This window comes from Petaurus breviceps, unplaced genomic scaffold, assembly GCF_028583685.1.
Source record: "Petaurus breviceps papuanus isolate PSGF00001 unplaced genomic scaffold, PetGlider_PUasm1.0 140, whole genome shotgun sequence".
Taxonomy (NCBI): Eukaryota; Metazoa; Chordata; class Mammalia; order Diprotodontia; family Petauridae; genus Petaurus; species Petaurus breviceps.
This window is the reverse complement of record NW_027185698.1, coordinates 1,364,809-1,382,938: the sequence shown is the minus strand read 5'-3', so window position 1 is coordinate 1,382,938 and position 18,130 is coordinate 1,364,809. Positions and strand designations below refer to the sequence as shown.

Here is an 18,130-nt window from a genome sequence, read left to right as displayed (position 1 = left end):
GTTACGATTCTATGAGAAGCGGGCAAGAGTCTTTTGGGGACCTGCAAGTGAGAGGTTTTTTACCATGCTTTTACATTTAAAGGGTAGGGCTGCCATTGTCAGGGCTGACCAGACTGGAGGGGCCTCAGTGCATAGACAACTGTCAGAGCTGACCAAGAGGAGCATGTGAATAGATAGTTTAGATAAGATTTGGGCCAGGCCAAAGGAGACAAAAGGCAAGGATAAAGGAGGGTGTGGGCCAGGCCCAGAAGAAGTGAAGAGATTAAGTAAGAACAAAGGGGTCACAGGGTGTTGCCTAGGTAGAGTGTAGGATAGGGAGAAGGGGCAGATCTCAAGGGTGGGAAAGGACAAATTGCAGTTACCCGTGTTTCCCCGATAATAAGATCTATCCCGAAAATAAGCCCTCCCCTTACTGTGTAAGATTCCTCTAAAATAAGCCCTCCCCCGAAAATAAGCCCTATTGAGATTGCTACTGTAGTGAAGGTGATCCCCTGCGCTACACGCTACATACCCTCTGTATGCACCGTCCCCTCCCCGCCCTGGGTGAAACGCACGCCGCGCTCCGAGCTGCATCCAATCAGAACTGCAGCAGTGAGCATGTCATCCTGTTCTTCCCCAGTGATTTGCTTATTGAATAAAGGTACATTTTTTTGTTCACATTTACCTGTTTATTAAAATTGCTGTCAATGTTCATTAAAATAAGCCCTCCCCTGAAAATAAGCCCTCTGGTGTTTTTCTGTCCAAAAAATTAATAAGACAGTGTCTTATTATTGGGGAAACATGGTACAATTGAACAGACTGGTTTTACAAGTTGGTTTCACAAATTGACATAGACCCCAGGTATCCCATCAATATCACCTCTTAGGAGCTCATGAGTGAAACAGTATAAAAGAGCAAAGAAAAGAATGCTCAGGACAGAGCTTTAGGTGACAACCATGGTTAGTGGATGTGACCTTTATGAAGAACCAGCAAAGGAAACTGAGGAGTGAGTGGTCAGTCAGGTCATGAAAGTCTGGTGAAGAAACAATATTCAGGAGGAAGTGATCAACCAAAGGGACATTTGGAAGGACCCAAAGAGCCTAAAAAGCACCTTAGTCAGTAAACACTTGACAGCCAAAAATACTAACAGTTTAGAATCAGGACCTTTTGTAAAAATCCCTTAAAAAAGGATGATAGAAGATAATAAGGAATGTCACTTTATGGAGTGGGGTCAAGCAGCAGAGGGCAAAACTAGTTTAAAGAAAGCTTTATGAAAACCCAACTCAATGATGTCATTACTACATCATTGAAGCATTAAAAAAGGAAGGGAGATGACGGAAGAAGAATGGAAATTATCTGCTAAGGCTTTTATAACAGTTTTCACCATCAAGAATGGTAGAGCCAGTACATGTGGATTCTACCCTAATAGGTCCCACCTCCCTTCCCCTCCCCCGCTCTCCCCCAATGCTAATACAGGCAAGAATGGCACTAATAGTAATAAAAACCAGAAAAGCATCCTGATTGAACCAATTATACACATAGGAGATCCATGCTGGAGGAAACATAATCAGGAAGGCATTAAAGGATTGAGTCATTAAATATCTAAGGAAGGGAAGACAACAAAAGAGTGGAAAAACGTATAGACCTTGTTAATACTAGATGACACAATGGATAGATCTGTGGACCTGGAGTCAGGAAGACCTAAATTCAGCTCCAGTATCAGGCACTTATTAGCTGTGTGACCCTAGGCAAGTCACTTAACCTCTGTTTGCCTCCGTTTTCTCAATGGTAAATTGGGGATAATAATAGCCCCTATCTTGAAGAGCTATTGGTAAAGATGAAATGAAATAATATTTCTAAAAAGTGCTTATTATATTGGCTGTCATGTGGTAGGTGCTATATAAACGCTTCTTCCCTTAATACTGAAAAATGAGACTGAGAAACCATCAACAGCTAATGACCATATGCCTACTTTTCCATTCATATTAAATTGGTTTGAGATTCATCTACACACCCAGCAGACAAAGCCTTTATTAGGGTATTAATAGGGAGCAAGCAGGCTTTTCCCAGCCCTATTATTCTCTAGTATACTGTAGCCTTAACATTAGACAATTGGAAGAGAAATCTAAGGAATACAAGACCCCACTGTTTATTTTTTGTTGTTGTTGATTATGAAAAAGCATGTAATTTGAAAAATTTAAATATCACCTTAAAAGGAATCCCTAGGCCTTCCATATATGACTGATATAATGATGTCCTAATGTGCCAACTAAGTCATTTCTAGGTCACAGAGCCCTGAAAAAGGACATTTCCCAGGCTATTAGGAAAGTCCACAGGCAAAGCCAACAGCAGCATAACTGTGATAATTTTCTATCCATTACTGCTCCACTGGGAAAATTGCTTTGCTCACTTCAAAGTCAAAAGAGGGAAAATTCACCCAGCAGCAGGAGGGAAAGTTGTTGCAGATGCCAATTTATTTGCCTTTGTCCTGACATAAAGTTACAGGGAGTCCCTGCACTCAGAAAAGAGAATAGTAAGCTGTTCCTGATTTCTGCCTTTTTCTGTTTCCACTTGCAGATGAAAAGGGAGAATTTGTTAGCATGCTAACAGAACTTCTCTTTGAATTACATGTTGCAGCAACTCCTGACAAACTCAATAAGGTTGGTCATATCAAAATAATATTGAATAAAAATCTTACTTTAGTTATATTCCATAGATCCTTTAAAAAAAAAAGGAACCAAAAATTAGTAGCTTGATTTTATCATATGAGGGTGGGGCAGTTCATCAGGTTCTATTTAAATGGAAAAACATAATGGAATATTGTGGATTTGCTTTGTATTCTAGATAAAGAGTACCAGACTGGGAATTCAGAGACCTTAGTTTTAGACTTGACTTCTATACTTGACTGCCCCTAACTTACTCTATGACCTGGAGTTTTTTTTTTAACCTAGATAAGCCTCTGTCTGTTCCATCACTTCTAAAAAGATTAGAGAGTTGGTCTAGATCAGAGGTATCAAAGTACAGGCCTGAATGCCCACAAAACTCCCAAGCTGAACCAAATTAAAGTGTCATTGGGAAATGTTTAATGAAATACATAAGATAAATTATAAAATAAAATAAAACTCATTGCCTTGGAAAACCACATATTAACATTTCATGTGTTCTATTGTATTTTTATTTATTTTGTTACATATTCCCATTACATTTTAATTTGAAGAGGGGAGTGTTCTAGGTAACTGTTTGACACTTCTGACCTAGACCACTAGTTTTAAAGTGTGGTCCTAAGGAATTCTGGGGGTCCCCTAGGCCAAAAGTATTTTTATAATAATGCTAAGACATTACTTGTCTACTAAGATACTTCTCCCTTTTCCAACAATATATCTGTGTAAGGCTGGACATTCTTCAAATACTTCCTTCAAAACTATACAACACAACAGATTAAATTCACAGATATGAGCATCCAGCAGTCTTCCATTAAATCTGACATTAAAAAGATATGTAAAAATATGTAAAACAATGCCATTCTTCTAACTAAATATTTTGTTTTATAAAGCATATTTTTCTTTAAAATGTTGTTTATGTTAACATGTAATGGGCTAATTGTTGCTACTTTAAATGAACAAATTGATATTTTAAAATTTATCAGTCAGTTTCTAATATGGCAAATATCAGTAGATATAATCCACATAAACAAAACTCTTTGAGGTAGTAGTGTGGAGACAGACCTCCATAGTTTTGGAGTAAAAAGACATCCTGAAACCAAAACCAGTGCTGCCTAGACTAACTCTGAAGTGTCTTCCATCTCTTCCATTCTGTGTTAATATTTTAATTGCTTGGAGGTTTAGTACAACATTTCGGAGGAACTTTTTTACTGAGTAGATACATCTGAAGAAAATTTAATATTTTCTTATATTACATCATTACCATTCCAACTATTTATCAAATCCAATTGTATAATTTTCTTTATTTCTTTTTTCCTTCCTTCTTTCCTTCTTGCCTCCCTCCCTTTTTTCTCTTCTTATTTACCTTCTTTCTTCCTCACTTCCTTCTCCCTTTCTTTCTCTTTCTCTTCCTTCCTCCATTTATTTATTTATTCTTTCCTTCATTCAGTCAAGTAAGGAAATCAGGAGAAAAAATGGCAAACCAGTGATTTCTTCATCAGGCATTACTTCTAGAAACTCCGGGACTTGAAAGAGTCAAGAAATTTCCTCCTCCATCTACACTCTCTACCCAAAGGGATGGTTGGAGTTGGGTTGAGGGAGAGTAGCTAAGGCCAGGCTTAGTTTAGTCAACTTTCAAGAATCCAAGGAAGAGTGATCTAGCCCTAGAGAGCCCTAGAACTTCAACAATATTTTTCCCCTCTCCTTGAAAGTCCATGAGTATAAAAGCCTCTGTGCCATTGTTCATCTTCTCAGACATATATCATTAGACTCATGAAACATTAGCAGCTTCATGAGATCTGTCCAATAAGGACATTTTCTCTAGTAGCGACCATTGCTAAATTTCTGCTTGATTTTTTTTAAAGGACTAATTTTTTAAAATGCTTGGCCAGGAAAAGTAAAAAATGGTCATATTTGCTTTTTTTTTCTTCCTTGGATGTGTTCATCATTTATACTTTATTATATCTTAGTTATAGAGGCAGCATGACATTGTTAATAGAGAATTGACCTTGGAGGCAGAAAAATCTGGGTTCTGTTCCTGCTTCTGGCACATACCAGATGAGTGATACTGAGCAAGTCATTTAAATTCCAAGCACCCACAGGCTGCATCAATAGGGGCAGCTTCCAAACTGAGAGTTGTCTAAACTGCTAAAGTCACAAATGGTTTTCTCAATGTAACATAAAACTGGGGGTTTTATGAGTTCTTGGGTCTCTACAGACCATTTTTTTCCATTCTGATTTCCTTCCTTTGACATGTTCACTTTTTTTTTAAATTTTGCACATTTTATCAAACAACTCCACAAAGCAGAATTATTTCTTCATGGGCAAGAAGCAAAGAGCCAGCCCAGAGGGGAATAAAAGTTCTTTAAAAATAAATAGAATTTTTATTAACTTCTTTCAGTGCTTTTTGAAGCATAGTATTCTTCCCAGTTGTATACTACTTATTAACTTATGCTATGGAAATGTTAGGAAACAATGAAGCCTTAGAAGAAATAAACCTTTTCTTACAAAGTTTCAAGCATTGTTTTAAAGAGATAAAAGACTACAGTGTGTGTACTCTTGAGGACTGCTTCCAACAGTTTGTTACAACCTGACTTCTAGACTAGGAGTTGGAGAATTAGGTTGAGTGGATTGTTGTCTACCTTTTTGTATTTAACAGCAGCTCATCATCCTCCATTATTATATTTCTTTGGGTGGGGATGGTTATAGGCTAGAAAAAAGGCTCATGACTGGGTGGAAGAAGCTCAAACTGTGACATCAGGTGATGTGGTAGAACAACCAGTGGAGAAAACTCTAGATGATGAAGAAGAAAATCCTAAAGTCCCTGAAGATGAAAATAAAGGAGAAGAAAAGAAAACCAAGACATTAGAGGTAAAAATAACTTTTCTATCCTTCAAACAATTGTGTTATTCTATTGGGCTGCTAGGTGGTACAGTGGATAGAATGCTGGGCCTTTAGTCAGGAAGACTCCTCTTTCTAAGTTCAAATTCAGCCTCAAATACTTACTAGCTGTGTGACTCTGGGCAAGTCACTTATCCCTGTTTGCCTCAGTTTCCTCATCTGTAAAATGAACTGGAGAAGGAAATAGCAAACCACACCAGTGTCTTTGCCAAGAAAAACCCAGATGGGATCATGAAGAGTTGGAAATGACTGATAAACAACTGAACAACAACAATTCTTGGAATCACTTCTTATTTTAAGTTATGATAACATTGCTTTTTTCTACCATTCCAAGAAAGTTTGTCATAATTTCATGAATATATAACAACTTTCTTAGGGTAAGTCAATTTGCAGATTCTTATAAGTTTGATAGTTTCTTCATGGGTTTATGAGAATTGTAAAGGAAAAACATTTTTCATTAGGGACATAATAACTTTACCCTCAAGGAAAAATCCAATTTTGTGTACACATTGTTATAAAACATCACGTATGTCAATATATGTACAATATTGTATGTATATACAATAAATAATATAGCATAGTCTTCAACGACCTTCTTATTCACCATAATTATTTAATACTATACTTAAATATTGAAGGCAATAATTTATTCAATGAAATTTTTGCAAGAGGACATGGATGCAGAGGATGAAGATGCATGGATGGATTGCAATCGCCATAGAGAAGCAAGTACTCACACCCATGAGCTTGCAAAGCTATTGAAAAGTGGAAGAATGAATAAAGCATTTATTAAGTACTTACTATATGCAAAACATTATGCTAAAATGCTAGGGATACAAGTAGACCAGTAAGACAGCCCCTGGGTTCAAGGAGCTTGCATTATAAGAGGGGAGATAACACAAGTCAGATGGAAAAGTCCTGTAATTTTTAGGTTGCAGTGGCAAAGCAGACAGTAATGCCAGTTCTTTAATGTCATTTCTTCTGACAAAATCATATGAGATTCTATTGTTGAACCATTTGATAGTGCCATGAAATAGAAATATTTTAAGGTGAAAAAAATTTCAATTTGATAACACTGAGGGCAATATTTCTAATTCAAATTACTGATATTTCTACGTGTAAGTAGTTTTACAATTTCTCAAGGTATTTCAGTAGACCGTAACAGATAATATTCAGTCACTTCTAAAACTTCATCATTCAAAGTGTCAAGGTTTATTTTGTGTTGTCCCTGGACTCAAAATGAATAGTAGCCTCTTAGGCTCCACATGTGAATATTTATGCTATTTGTTTATTTCATTACAGGAAGTGTACATGTTATCAATTGAAAGTCTTGCTGAAGTAACTGCACGTTGTATTGAACAACTTCATAAGGTAGCAGAGCTAATTCTTCATGGGCAAGAAGTGGAAAAACCAGCCCAGGACCAAGCAAAAGTTCTTACAAAGTAAATATAACTTTAATATTTTTTTTCAGTTGAATAGTTTTGTGTTTTTCCCATCCTCATCCATCTCAGGGTTCATAAAAATTAAGATCCTATATCAACAAATCTCCATTTTGCTGTGAAAATAAATGCTTAGAGCAATTCCATAGGAAATGCATTAAGGAAATAAGAAGTAATAGCTGCCTTCCAGGAGTTATTACACCAAGATTACTTGGAGTATCTTAGAAGATAGGTGACCTGGGCCATATTTATGACATCACTTATTTTTTTAGTAGATGAGATGCTTTGGAATGCAGGCATTCTTTAAGGACCCACTTTCTTAATTTACTCTTACAAAATCTATCAGTGTACACAGATTTTCACCTTCCCAGATCCTTGGTTGATGAATCAACCCCATTCTATTATCCTTGGCCAATCATTAGTTAGGTACATTCACAAGAGCCAAAGAAAAGAACCTAAAAATTGTCTTAAGCTAGTCTGAGAGCAATAGTAGAAGTGTCCCTCATCCATCCTTTACAATTCACCAAGACAGTTCATTTCATTCACAATTTAATTCAATTCAACAGTATTTACTAAGTGTCTCTTATGTGCTACATGTTTCAAGATAAAGACAGAGAGGACATGGTCCCAGCTCTCACTTTTATGTTCTCCTAGGGATATACAACAGTCAAATCAAGTCAGCAATCATTTGTTAAATGCTTACTGTGATACTATGCTGGGCACTGAAAATACCAAAACAAAATAAATGAAATAGTTTTTTGTCTCAAGGAATGTGTTCAGGGCAATTTTGTCTTTTCCTCTTCCTTGAAAATTCCCCAAACTTTCCAATCCTCAACTTAGACTATCCTGAGACAAAGGCTTAGTTTCCTAGCCATCACTAGAAAGTCTTAGTTCCTACTGCCTTTGTGATAGCAATCAGCTTCCACATTTCAGGAGCATGGGAAAGCCTCTACAAATACCACACGCAGTCAGAATGGATCCTCTAGAAAATGCACAGCCAGCACACCCTCTACCTTGGCAGCAACCACCATCTCACCCTCTTCAGAATGTGTATAAGTGTTATAACCATGTGTAGAAACCCCATAATTACCTATATGACTGGATGAATTAATTAAAGAAAAGGCATTTATTAAGAGCTTACTCTTTGTAAAGCACTGCTGAGGATACAAATAAAAAATTAAGACAGTTTTGGATCTCACATTCCAATGGGGGGAGCAACACATGGATGAAGTTGCAGCAGCAAGTCAGATGGAAAGGCCAATGGTCTTAGGTTTCAGTAGCAAAGCAGATGGTTCACACATTTCCTTAGCATCTTTTATGTTAATTAAACCACATTAGTTTCTGGTGTTGTGCCATTTGACAGTGCCAAGGACTTTGGTGCTAGAACATTCTTTTCTGGATCTGCATAGGTATGTCCCCTGAGTGCTTTGGCACATACAGAAGAAGTTGCCAAGTCACAGGGTTTGCTTCCCTGGATGACAGATGCAGGAAGGAGCCTGCCTGGGCATAGGAATGGTGGTATTGGCAGGAAGAAAGGAATAAGGAGGGGTTTCCCTGGGTCCTTGTACTCAGTGTCCTGGGCTGTTTCCATTTAGATGGAAGAGGAGGTAGTGGTCAAAGTGATGATGGTGGTAGTGGTGGTTTGACTTTCCTGGCAGGTATGAATTCCTGTCTCCCCCTTAAGGTACCTCGATGTCTCGGCTAAGATGGTTTGCCTGCCCCATGGGTGGTAGTGGGTGAGGATAGCTCTCTTGTTCTCCCAAAGATATGCTTCCCTGGATGATGGCTATGGAGACTGATCTGGAGGCAGAGCCAATAGTCTAAAGGGTGTCTGTTCTTCCTGGGGCTTGTAGCCTTGAGGTTCTTGGCTCTCTCCATTAGGATCTGTAGAGAAATCATGGTTAAGTTAGTGGCAGTGATGTGACTCACCTGGCACATGGTACCTCTTGTCTCACCGCCAAGGTACCTTGCTGCCTTAGCTCAGGGGCCTCCTCCCCTGACTGGAGCCTATTCTCCTAGAATGAGATTTCTTTGAAAGGAAAAAATGGGCATACAGTAAAAAAAAAATCAGTTATGGAATATGCTCATGTTTTATGCAAGTCAGAAGAGTGCTCTTTGTTATGAATGATAGGACAGGGTATTAAAAGGGAATCCCTTACTCATCCCTGCCACTCTAATCCCCATCCCAAATAATATCAGCAAGTGAATATACCAACCTTCTCCCCCATTTCAATGGGGAAAATATTTCTAAATCGAAATGTATCTTCATAATGCTTGTGTTAAAATAAGCCAACATTCATAGTAAACTCATTATCTAGTTGTCCAGAACTCCATGAAGAACATGAAGTGAGAAAAAATATTTCCAATGGCAAGACCAAATCTATTATTTTTTAAGATAATAATGTCAGCATTTTTATTTTTTAAAATTAACTTTAAAATAATCTAATGGTCTCCCCTGTTTTTCCTTCAGATTAACCAGTGCAATGTGTAATGAAGTGGCCTCTTTATCTAAGAAGTTTTCTGATTTTTTGACCACCACTGGGGTAAGAGTGTAATAATTTTTTATAGGGAGAGGGGAATAGGGTGTGGTCCTGTGACGTTGTCAGAGTAGCGTGCCCCCCACACCAGTATAAATATGCAACTGTCCTACAACTTAAAGTCCTATAGAGTTGCCTGGAGACACTGAGAGGATAAGTGATTTACCCAGTCACATCACCAGTACATGTTTGAGCTGGGTCTTGAAACTAGGCTTTCCTGACTCTGAGACCAGCTCTCTCTTGATAGTACCCTACTGCCTGGCACTGATTTATCGTGGATATGTAAACAGTGAGGTGCATTTGTAAAGGGAATGAGAGGAGTGGTGGGGTCACAAGACCAAAATTTATGTCTTCAACAAGATTTATTTTTTAAAGCAATTGGGGTTAAGTAACTTGCTCAAGGTTACAAGGCCAATTATTTTTCATGTGGGTGCCTAGTATCTGAGGCCAGAATCGATCCCAGGTCTCCCAATGCTGGGGCCGGTACTCTTACTCACTGCACCACCTGGCCTCCCCTAACCAATTGGGGTTAAGTAACTTGCTCAAGATTACACAGCCAGTTATTTTGTGTGGATGTTAAGTATCTGAGCCCAGAACTGATCCCAGGTCTCCTGACTCTGGGGCCGGCGCTCTTACTCACTGCATCACCTGGCCGCCCCTTCAACAAGATTTAACCAAATAATACCTCTAAAATGCAGTTTAGAAAAACTGGGTTAGTAGTTTTTTCTGTAATGAGGCTGGAGTGGTGGTGTGGTAGGTAGTAATCCTTCATATTGTATAATATTATGTTTACAAGGTGCTTTCATCACAAGAACACTGTGACATAAGCACTAAACATCATATTTGCAAATTAGGAAAATTAGGTTTAGAGAAATTAACTGTCTTTCCTGAAGTCACTGCTATAATGGGCAAATGTCAGGGCTGGGATCTGAATCCAGATTTATTTTGTCTCCAAATTCATCTCTTTCCATGACAACATATAGACTCATAAGAAGAAATGAATTGGGAGTCAGGAGATCAGAATTCTGGTTCTGGCTTGGCTACTATTGTAGCTAAGTATGTGATTGGGCAAATCATTTAACCTCACAGGGCTCAGTTTCCTCATCTGCAAAGTAAGGATATTCTATGGTCTGAGGTCCATGGATACCTCTTTAATATAATTTACTTTTTATTTCATTTAAATACTTTTCTTTGCTATGTTTTATGCTGCTTCTGCTTTGGATTTGCCTTTAGAACAAGTTTATAGCCCCCAGGAAAAAAAAAACCAGCCTCATTACTATATAGTCATGCTTGGTTTGGTTTCTTTATTTTCACCAATTCTTTATGTTTCCCAGTTTATTAATGACCCTATGCAAATTGTTTCACAGTCCACTAGGCAAATAGCCATTTATCATCTTCTGTAGTTTTCTAGCCATCATATCAACCAATCAACAAGTATTTATTAAATACTTACAATGTAGTAGGAGCTGCATTGGGCCTTGGGGAAACAAATACAAAAATGAAAGAGTCTCTGTCCTTGAGGAACTTGTATTCTTTTGGGGTGGGATAGTTATAATAGATCAATAGAATCTTTGTGTATTTTATATGCATAAAATTAAGTGTTTCATAAGTTTTCCCATACCTGAATAAAATGTTTATTAAAAATATTATAGGGCAATAAGGTTTTGGAAAAAGATGGTAGAGTTTTGGAGGGTTTTATATTTTAAGTAAGAAAAAATCTAAAAAAGTGGTTACTATGAAAGTACCATCTCACAGTATAATGGTACTTGTGTTGTAAAGCTATTATTCGTGAATTTTAGTTCATCATTTCTGTGAGTTTTTTCTAGCTCTTAAAATATGGCCATTATTCAAAACCAGAAGTTAATGGGTTTATATTGCTCTCTAGACTCCTTTCAGATTGTTTGTACATTCTCAAAATCAATGTCATTTTATTACCCTCATTTTGATTATATTTCAGCAGCTTATTGATAAATAAACCGAGAGCAAGTATCATAATGGATTTTCTGGTTACTGACAATAAGGATTACATTTCAAAAGAGTTTCTCCCCAGACTCCATTTTAGTACCTCCAGAAATAATATGCAGTATATGCTATTTTGCTTATATTGGAATAATTATAACTGGCTGCTGTGTGAAGCTACTTCTGTTGGGGCAAATTTTGTGACTATCATCTCAGATGCAGTAAGGAAAACCCTTTAGGTTATTTTCCCTTTTTCATATAGTGGGTATTGATGATGGATAGCAAGCACTGGATTGAGGGAAGGGGGAGGGAATCCTTATTATAATCCCAGCCTCATCAATATCTATGTAACCTAAGGAACCTAATATCCTGTTTCCATATGACAGAATAGTTTCAAAGGTCAACAGGACCTTAGAGGCTACCTAGTCCAACCTCTTTATTTTATAGATGAGGAAACTGAGGTCCAAAGAGGGAAAGGGACTTGTCAAAGGTCACATAGAAACAAAACCAGGAATTAAACCTAGGTCTTCTGACAAATGAGCTACCTCTTTTTCCAGTGAACCACCCTGTGGTGTAGTGGACAGAGAGCTGACCTTGGAGCCAGGAAGAAATGAGTTCAAGTCTAGCTTCTGAAACCTGCTGTATTACTGTGGGCAAGGCATGTAACCTTTCAGTACCCTGGATAGCTCTCAGCACCTTGGATAGCTCCCAGCCTATAGCTTGTAGAGAAAGTGCCAATTTGCCTTAGTAGAGACAATTCTCTCATCTAGGAATCCCCTACACCAATGAAATTATGAATCCAGATCCTTCTTCCACACGAATAGAAAAATAATAGCCACTTCATAAATCCTATGCCAGTGTAAAGATAGATAAGATGACAAATGAAAGTGTTTTAGACTCTTTAGAAGAAAGCCACTATCTTAGCAAAGAAGATCTATTCATATTTCATGGTATAATGGAAAGAACACACTTACTCTGGATCCAGAAAACCTGGATTCAGATCCTGTTTCTCATACTTATTGCCTTTGTGTTCTTGAGCAGTTAACCTGCCTCAGCTTCCTCATATGTAAGAAATGAGTTAGGTAGCCCCTGAGGCTCCTTCTCACTCTATGATCCTATAGCCATCATTATTTAAGGTTACTATCTATCCCTCACAAGTATGCTCATCTTTTAATTCCTTGCAGTGCACATCTAATTCAACAGCTATAACTTGGCTTCATAAACAAAGGTGGTGAGAAGTGCAAGAAGAAAAGGGAGAAAATGACCAAACATTTCATTTTTTCCATAATTTGTTAACGTGGACCTGGGTTCAAGTCCCATCTCTGACACATACTGGCTGTTACTATGATCAAATAACTTCACCTCTTGGCACTCTGGGAAATTCTCTCAGATTGTAAATTGCAGAGAAGTTGATTACATGTGTTAGTAGAGGGAGTTTCTCTAGGAAAGGAACTTCCTTTCCAATCACATCATAGGTCCAGCCCCTATCCCTGTCTTTATTCTATGACCCACCCTTTCACAATCAAATCAATATAATTTGACTTGTCACAGAAAGCAATGGCTTTTATTTGGGTATAGTAACACACTCCTAAAGCTACTAGTATCATCTTCCAATTCATTCTTTTATATATATATATATGTATGTATACACCATATGTATGTATATACATTAGGGATACTGTCAATATTAGTCATCCAACAAGTATTTGCTTACTAGATTAGAAATTCCTCAACAAAATTATAAATGTCTTGAAGGCAGATACTTGCATAATTTTACATGCGTGTTGTGCCTAGCATGGACCCTCACATATAATATATACTCCATAAATATTTATTGAATGAATTATTCATTCTATCCCCTGTACTGTTCTATTAGCTCTTTGTGCTATATTTGGGAGTGTAAAAACCAATATCTGCTGGACTGAGTCAAATTGTGTATTAGTTTATAAACTATATAGTTTTTGAAGGTCTATAATGGAAATGCTTAATTAAAAATCATAAAATTAGGACTAAGAACAATATTAACTTAAATCATATATAGTTTTCAACATGCTATTATATTTCTTAATTGAGCATTTCAACAGGCCTGTAAAATAAACAGATCATTCCTTTGTAGCCCCATTTTACTGATCAGGGAAGAAAGGCCCAGAGATGTTGTGTCTTACCTGAGGTCATATAACTTGTAAGTGACAGAGCTGGACTAGATTCTGGATCTTCTGATTCTGATCCCAGGATCTTTTTTTTTTTTAATCAGGTAGATGAGAGACATTAGAATGATTTTTCCTTTGATGTCTCAGGATCTCTCTTGTTCTTAATTCACCAAGCCATGGTTCACAAATGATCCTTTAACAAAGCAAATTAATTTCTGCTCACTAATATCTGAGTGTTTGGGCCAGCAGTATAGACTTCAATCTACCTGATTTGTGTTTTGATTTCACAGAGCAACCAGAAGGCCGAGGTCCTTAACCCAATGATCAATAGTGTTTTGTTAGAGGTAAGCTTTTAACTGTCACCTGGAGATGGCTTGACAAAGTGCCTTTGAAAAGAAGCAGGTATGAAGGATACATTTCCCATGCCTTTCTCTTAAGAAGAAAGTGTACTGTGATTCTCCACTATCTCGGCAACAGCCCTTTTTTGTGTATATCTAGAAATCTTGAAGTAGATCAGCAATACCTGTATTTCCAAGGATTTCTGAGTGCAAAGAAAAATGCCAGCCTTGCATTTATTTCTGCAACTGTTGCCTTAGGCTTATCAAATGGCTCTAAATGTGTTGCTGTAAAGTTTGACACCAATTTTAACACTTTAATTACTGGTTTCCATGGGTAGTCTGAAACTTGGAATTGATCTACTGAAAATCTGAACCCTTTCCCTCTTCACACCCACTGGGTCCTCTTGGCCAGTGAAGTCCAGTCTAGGTTGGCAAATGTGGCAGGTGCCTTTTGGCTTAAAAAAATTATACAGTAGCCAAGCTTTGTCTATCTGTACACAAAACTCAAGAGGCCTGCTCTTCTCTGGCCCAAACCCTAACTATAATCTCCTGTAACAGAGTCACTAAATTAAAGTTACCCCCAATGTCATCTGCAACCTTGCTAGAAGCTGTGATGTGCAAGAGGATAAAGCCTTTCACCATTCATGGGAGTGAGTTCTAGAGAGTTCTGGAAATACCCTAGTGGGATACTGCTTTGTACCTGTGGTAGGTAAAGGGAACCAACAAGGTTCTAATGAGGAAAATTTGAGCTATTATATAGGCAAGTGCCTAGAGCCACAGGGCATTAATAAGATAATAGTTTACATTTATATAGTGCTTTTAAGTTTGCAGAACTACCCTTTGAAGTTGCTGATACAGATATTCTTATCCCCAATCTAGAGATAAGGGAACTCAGAGAGAAAGATTAAATCCATGGTCATAGTAAGTAAGAGGAGTTCAAATTTGACCCTATATTTCCTGACTACCAAATTTACCTATCGTTTCACTAAATGCACTTGCCTCTCAACTCAGTTATAATTAAATTGAGGGCATATTTAAAATATATCTCATATATGTATATGTTTAATGTGTATATATGTATATGTTCATGTGTACATATGTATATATGTGTATATATTCACATATATACATACTCCCTGCAACACTGAATATATATGTTGGCACTATATTCTATGGATATTTAAATCGCCATATCATAAATCAGGAGATTTGCCTACACATACATAGCCATGTTTCCTGGAGATCATGCTTAATTATTTTCCATATCATCTGCAAAATATTGTCAGACTTTGAAAGTTCTTTCCAGCTCAGACATTTCTATGATTCCAAAAGGTTGAGTTGTTCTCAGATAGATTTAGAATAGTACCATCTAGAATTATATATACAATATTGGTCTGAATAGAAACTCCCCCCAAATCCTCACCACCACCTGAAATGAGACCTCCTTTGAAAGGTGTATAAAATAGTTGTGCCAAATTCCCCTATTAAAATATTTATTTTTAGTGAAAGGATTTTTAAAACAATTTTCCCCAATCCACAAAGCAATGTTTTATTTATTTTTGTTCCCATTGCTCACTTATTTTTTATTACTTTCATTTATTTTCTTTCACTAAGGGCCCAATTCAAGGCCACATTCAGATTTTGTACAAACCAGATTTGAAGGGGAAATGTGGCCAATATTGGGGTCAGTTACCAGGTATATTGCAGGTAATTTTTTTAGCAGGTGGCTAATGTCCTAGACTAAGCTAAGGCACTGACTGGCTTTTAGTTTGGTAATGAAAACTAAAAAAATCTTCCCTACTTACCATTCCTTAAAGGCACTCACAGTATGATAAAACAAATCAATTGGGAATAAAAAAAGTTTAGGAAATCAAAGATGAATTCATATTTCAAGTATTTAGATTTGGAGTTTGGGAGGGACTTTATTTTAGGGTTGTTTGAGGGTTTTTTTTTTCATAAAGTGTTCCTTGGGCTGACACTGGACATTAATCTGGTTTGCAATTTGAGCTATAATGTATCCTAATTGAAAACAGAGTAGACAATTATGGATGGAGAGGATGGTACTGTCCAGCACTTCCAAGACATTCAGGGACTTTGCTCCAGATCTCCCCCTCAGATGAGTTAATTATCTGCTTTGTTGCTGGCAAACTAAGGTATCTTCCTTGCCTTGATTTCCAGTTAGATTGCTGGAGGAAGAGGCTGTGTATAGAAGCTAGTGAAGGTGTAATTCCTTAACTCTATCCCAGAAGATTATATTAATTATTTTTCCATTTTGTAGAAATCCTTCTCCCTGATAGAGTTCATAATCAAGAGTTGACTCTGTTAGACAGGATGTACTTAGATTACGTTTATATTCCAAAATGATTGAGGAAATTTAATTAAGCATCATGTGGGGGAGGAGACGGTGGTGAGCAATCAAATTTAAAGGGCTGGCTGGTGCCAACATTCAACTCTAAGAATAGTTCTTCAACCACATTTTTTTTCCTTCCCTCATTAGGGTGCCAATAGTACTACATACATCCAGGATGCTTTCCAGCTGTTGCTTCCTGTTCTGCAGATTTCACATATCCAAACCAATTGTTTGAAAGAAGAGCAGTGATGGTTGCCAGAATCTATCACCATGGAGAAGGAAGCCATGGCCACATTCTTGTAGTGTTTGTGGCTAAGGGGATATCTTTAAAGAAAACTGGCTCCAGAAGACCCATCAGAGGACACTACAGCAGTTTTGCACAGACAGTACTGAAAATAAATGTTTAAAGACATTTCTCTTAATGTATATGGTTGTTAGAACAGCTTTTTTTTTTGTTTTGCAAATAGTAATATTTTCTTCATATTAATTTAAACTGAAACAGCACATATATTCAAAATAGTGTTGGCTTGACTAGATTTCTATTCATAAAAAGCAATTCCTATCCTTTAATTGGTAAATCACACTGTCAGGAGATCCCATGATCTTGAATTCTTTAAATCCTGAATACAGATAGTTTCAAATTTCCCACTCTCTTAAGCATTAATTTTTAAAAATTTTAACTTAAATTTTATACAAAATTGTGATGTAGAAAACACCTATCTTATGAAATTTTCATCTTAGATAGTAAGGAAGTATGGTATAGAGGAAAAGCACCCAGTGTACTAAAATACAGGGGACATGAATTCAAGCTCGGCCAGTTGCTTAACCTGGGGTGACTCACTTAATTTTTCCAAATCTCAGGTTTCTCATTTGTAAAAATAAGGTTGTTAGTCTAGATTATTATAGGTTCTTAACCTCTTTTGTGTCATGGACTCTGCTAGCAGTCTGGTGAAGCCTGTGGATCCATTCTCAGAATGTTTTTAAATACATAAAATAAAATACATTGGAAACCAATTTTGATATTGAAACAGTTATCAAATGTTAAAAAAAAATTTACAGACCCCAGACTAAGAATACCTGAACCAAATGAATTCTAAGTTTCCATTGAGTTCTAAAATTCTATGACAATATACACTGTGCCTAACTATGTACTCAAGAGATGTAATCAGATCTGCAATAAAGCAAAGAGCTTTCAATTTGCATTTTACTATAATTTAATAAATCTGAAAAATAATAATATTTCTACAAAAAATTTAAAAAGTAAGGAAAATAGAGAATGTATTTAATACTTGGTTTCTTGTTCATTATATATTTTTTTCTAATTGACTTGTAATATATCAATTTGGTGCTATTAAGTGATTTTTTTTACTCTAAGAAGAGATTTCTAGCTTTTCAGCTATATAACTAAATAAGTCTGAATTGATTTGATAAGTGCATGACAACATAGCTTTACCAGACTGTAAGCTCCTTGAGGGTAGGGACTATGTCTTATTTTGCTTACTTTGCTTTTTATCCCCTGTGCTTAATACAGTACCTCAAAAAAAAGGTGCATAATAAACATGAATTGAATCAATATCAGTATCATGGTCTTTGAAATTAAAGCATCCATTTATGAATTCATTTATATGTGGAGATGATGTGACTTGAATAATAAGTAAAAGCCTCAGGAAACTATGTCAGAGTGTTCACCATCTCAAGGAGGGTGCAAGGGAAAGATGAAGGGAAGGATAGAATTTGGAACTCAAAACTCTTTTTCAAAAAACAATATTTATAATTGTTTTTACATGTAATTGAGGAAAAAAGTAAAATAATATTTA

The 18,130-nt window shown here is 36.7% G+C and overlaps 1 protein-coding gene across 2 annotated transcripts in view; it reads left to right on the top strand.

The window, feature by feature from the left end:
- The window catches only part of FAM114A1 (family with sequence similarity 114 member A1), a 73,858-nt gene extending 55,972 nt beyond the window's left edge, over positions 1-17,886 (top strand). The window contains exons 9-14 of one of the 2 annotated variants that reach the window (XM_069068475.1): positions 2,557-2,639; positions 5,349-5,510; positions 6,843-6,982; positions 9,450-9,522; positions 13,916-13,969; positions 16,461-17,886. In XM_069068475.1, coding sequence (XP_068924576.1) covers positions 2,557-2,639; positions 5,349-5,510; positions 6,843-6,982; positions 9,450-9,522; positions 13,916-13,969; positions 16,461-16,562 — 614 coding nt within the window. In that variant the 3' untranslated portion in view covers positions 16,563-17,886. The remainder of the gene's footprint in view (positions 1-2,556; positions 2,640-5,348; positions 5,511-6,842; positions 6,983-9,449; positions 9,523-13,915; positions 13,970-16,460) is intronic. The other variant, XM_069068483.1, reaches the window with a different exon arrangement.
- Positions 17,887-18,130: the final 244 nt, after the last annotated feature.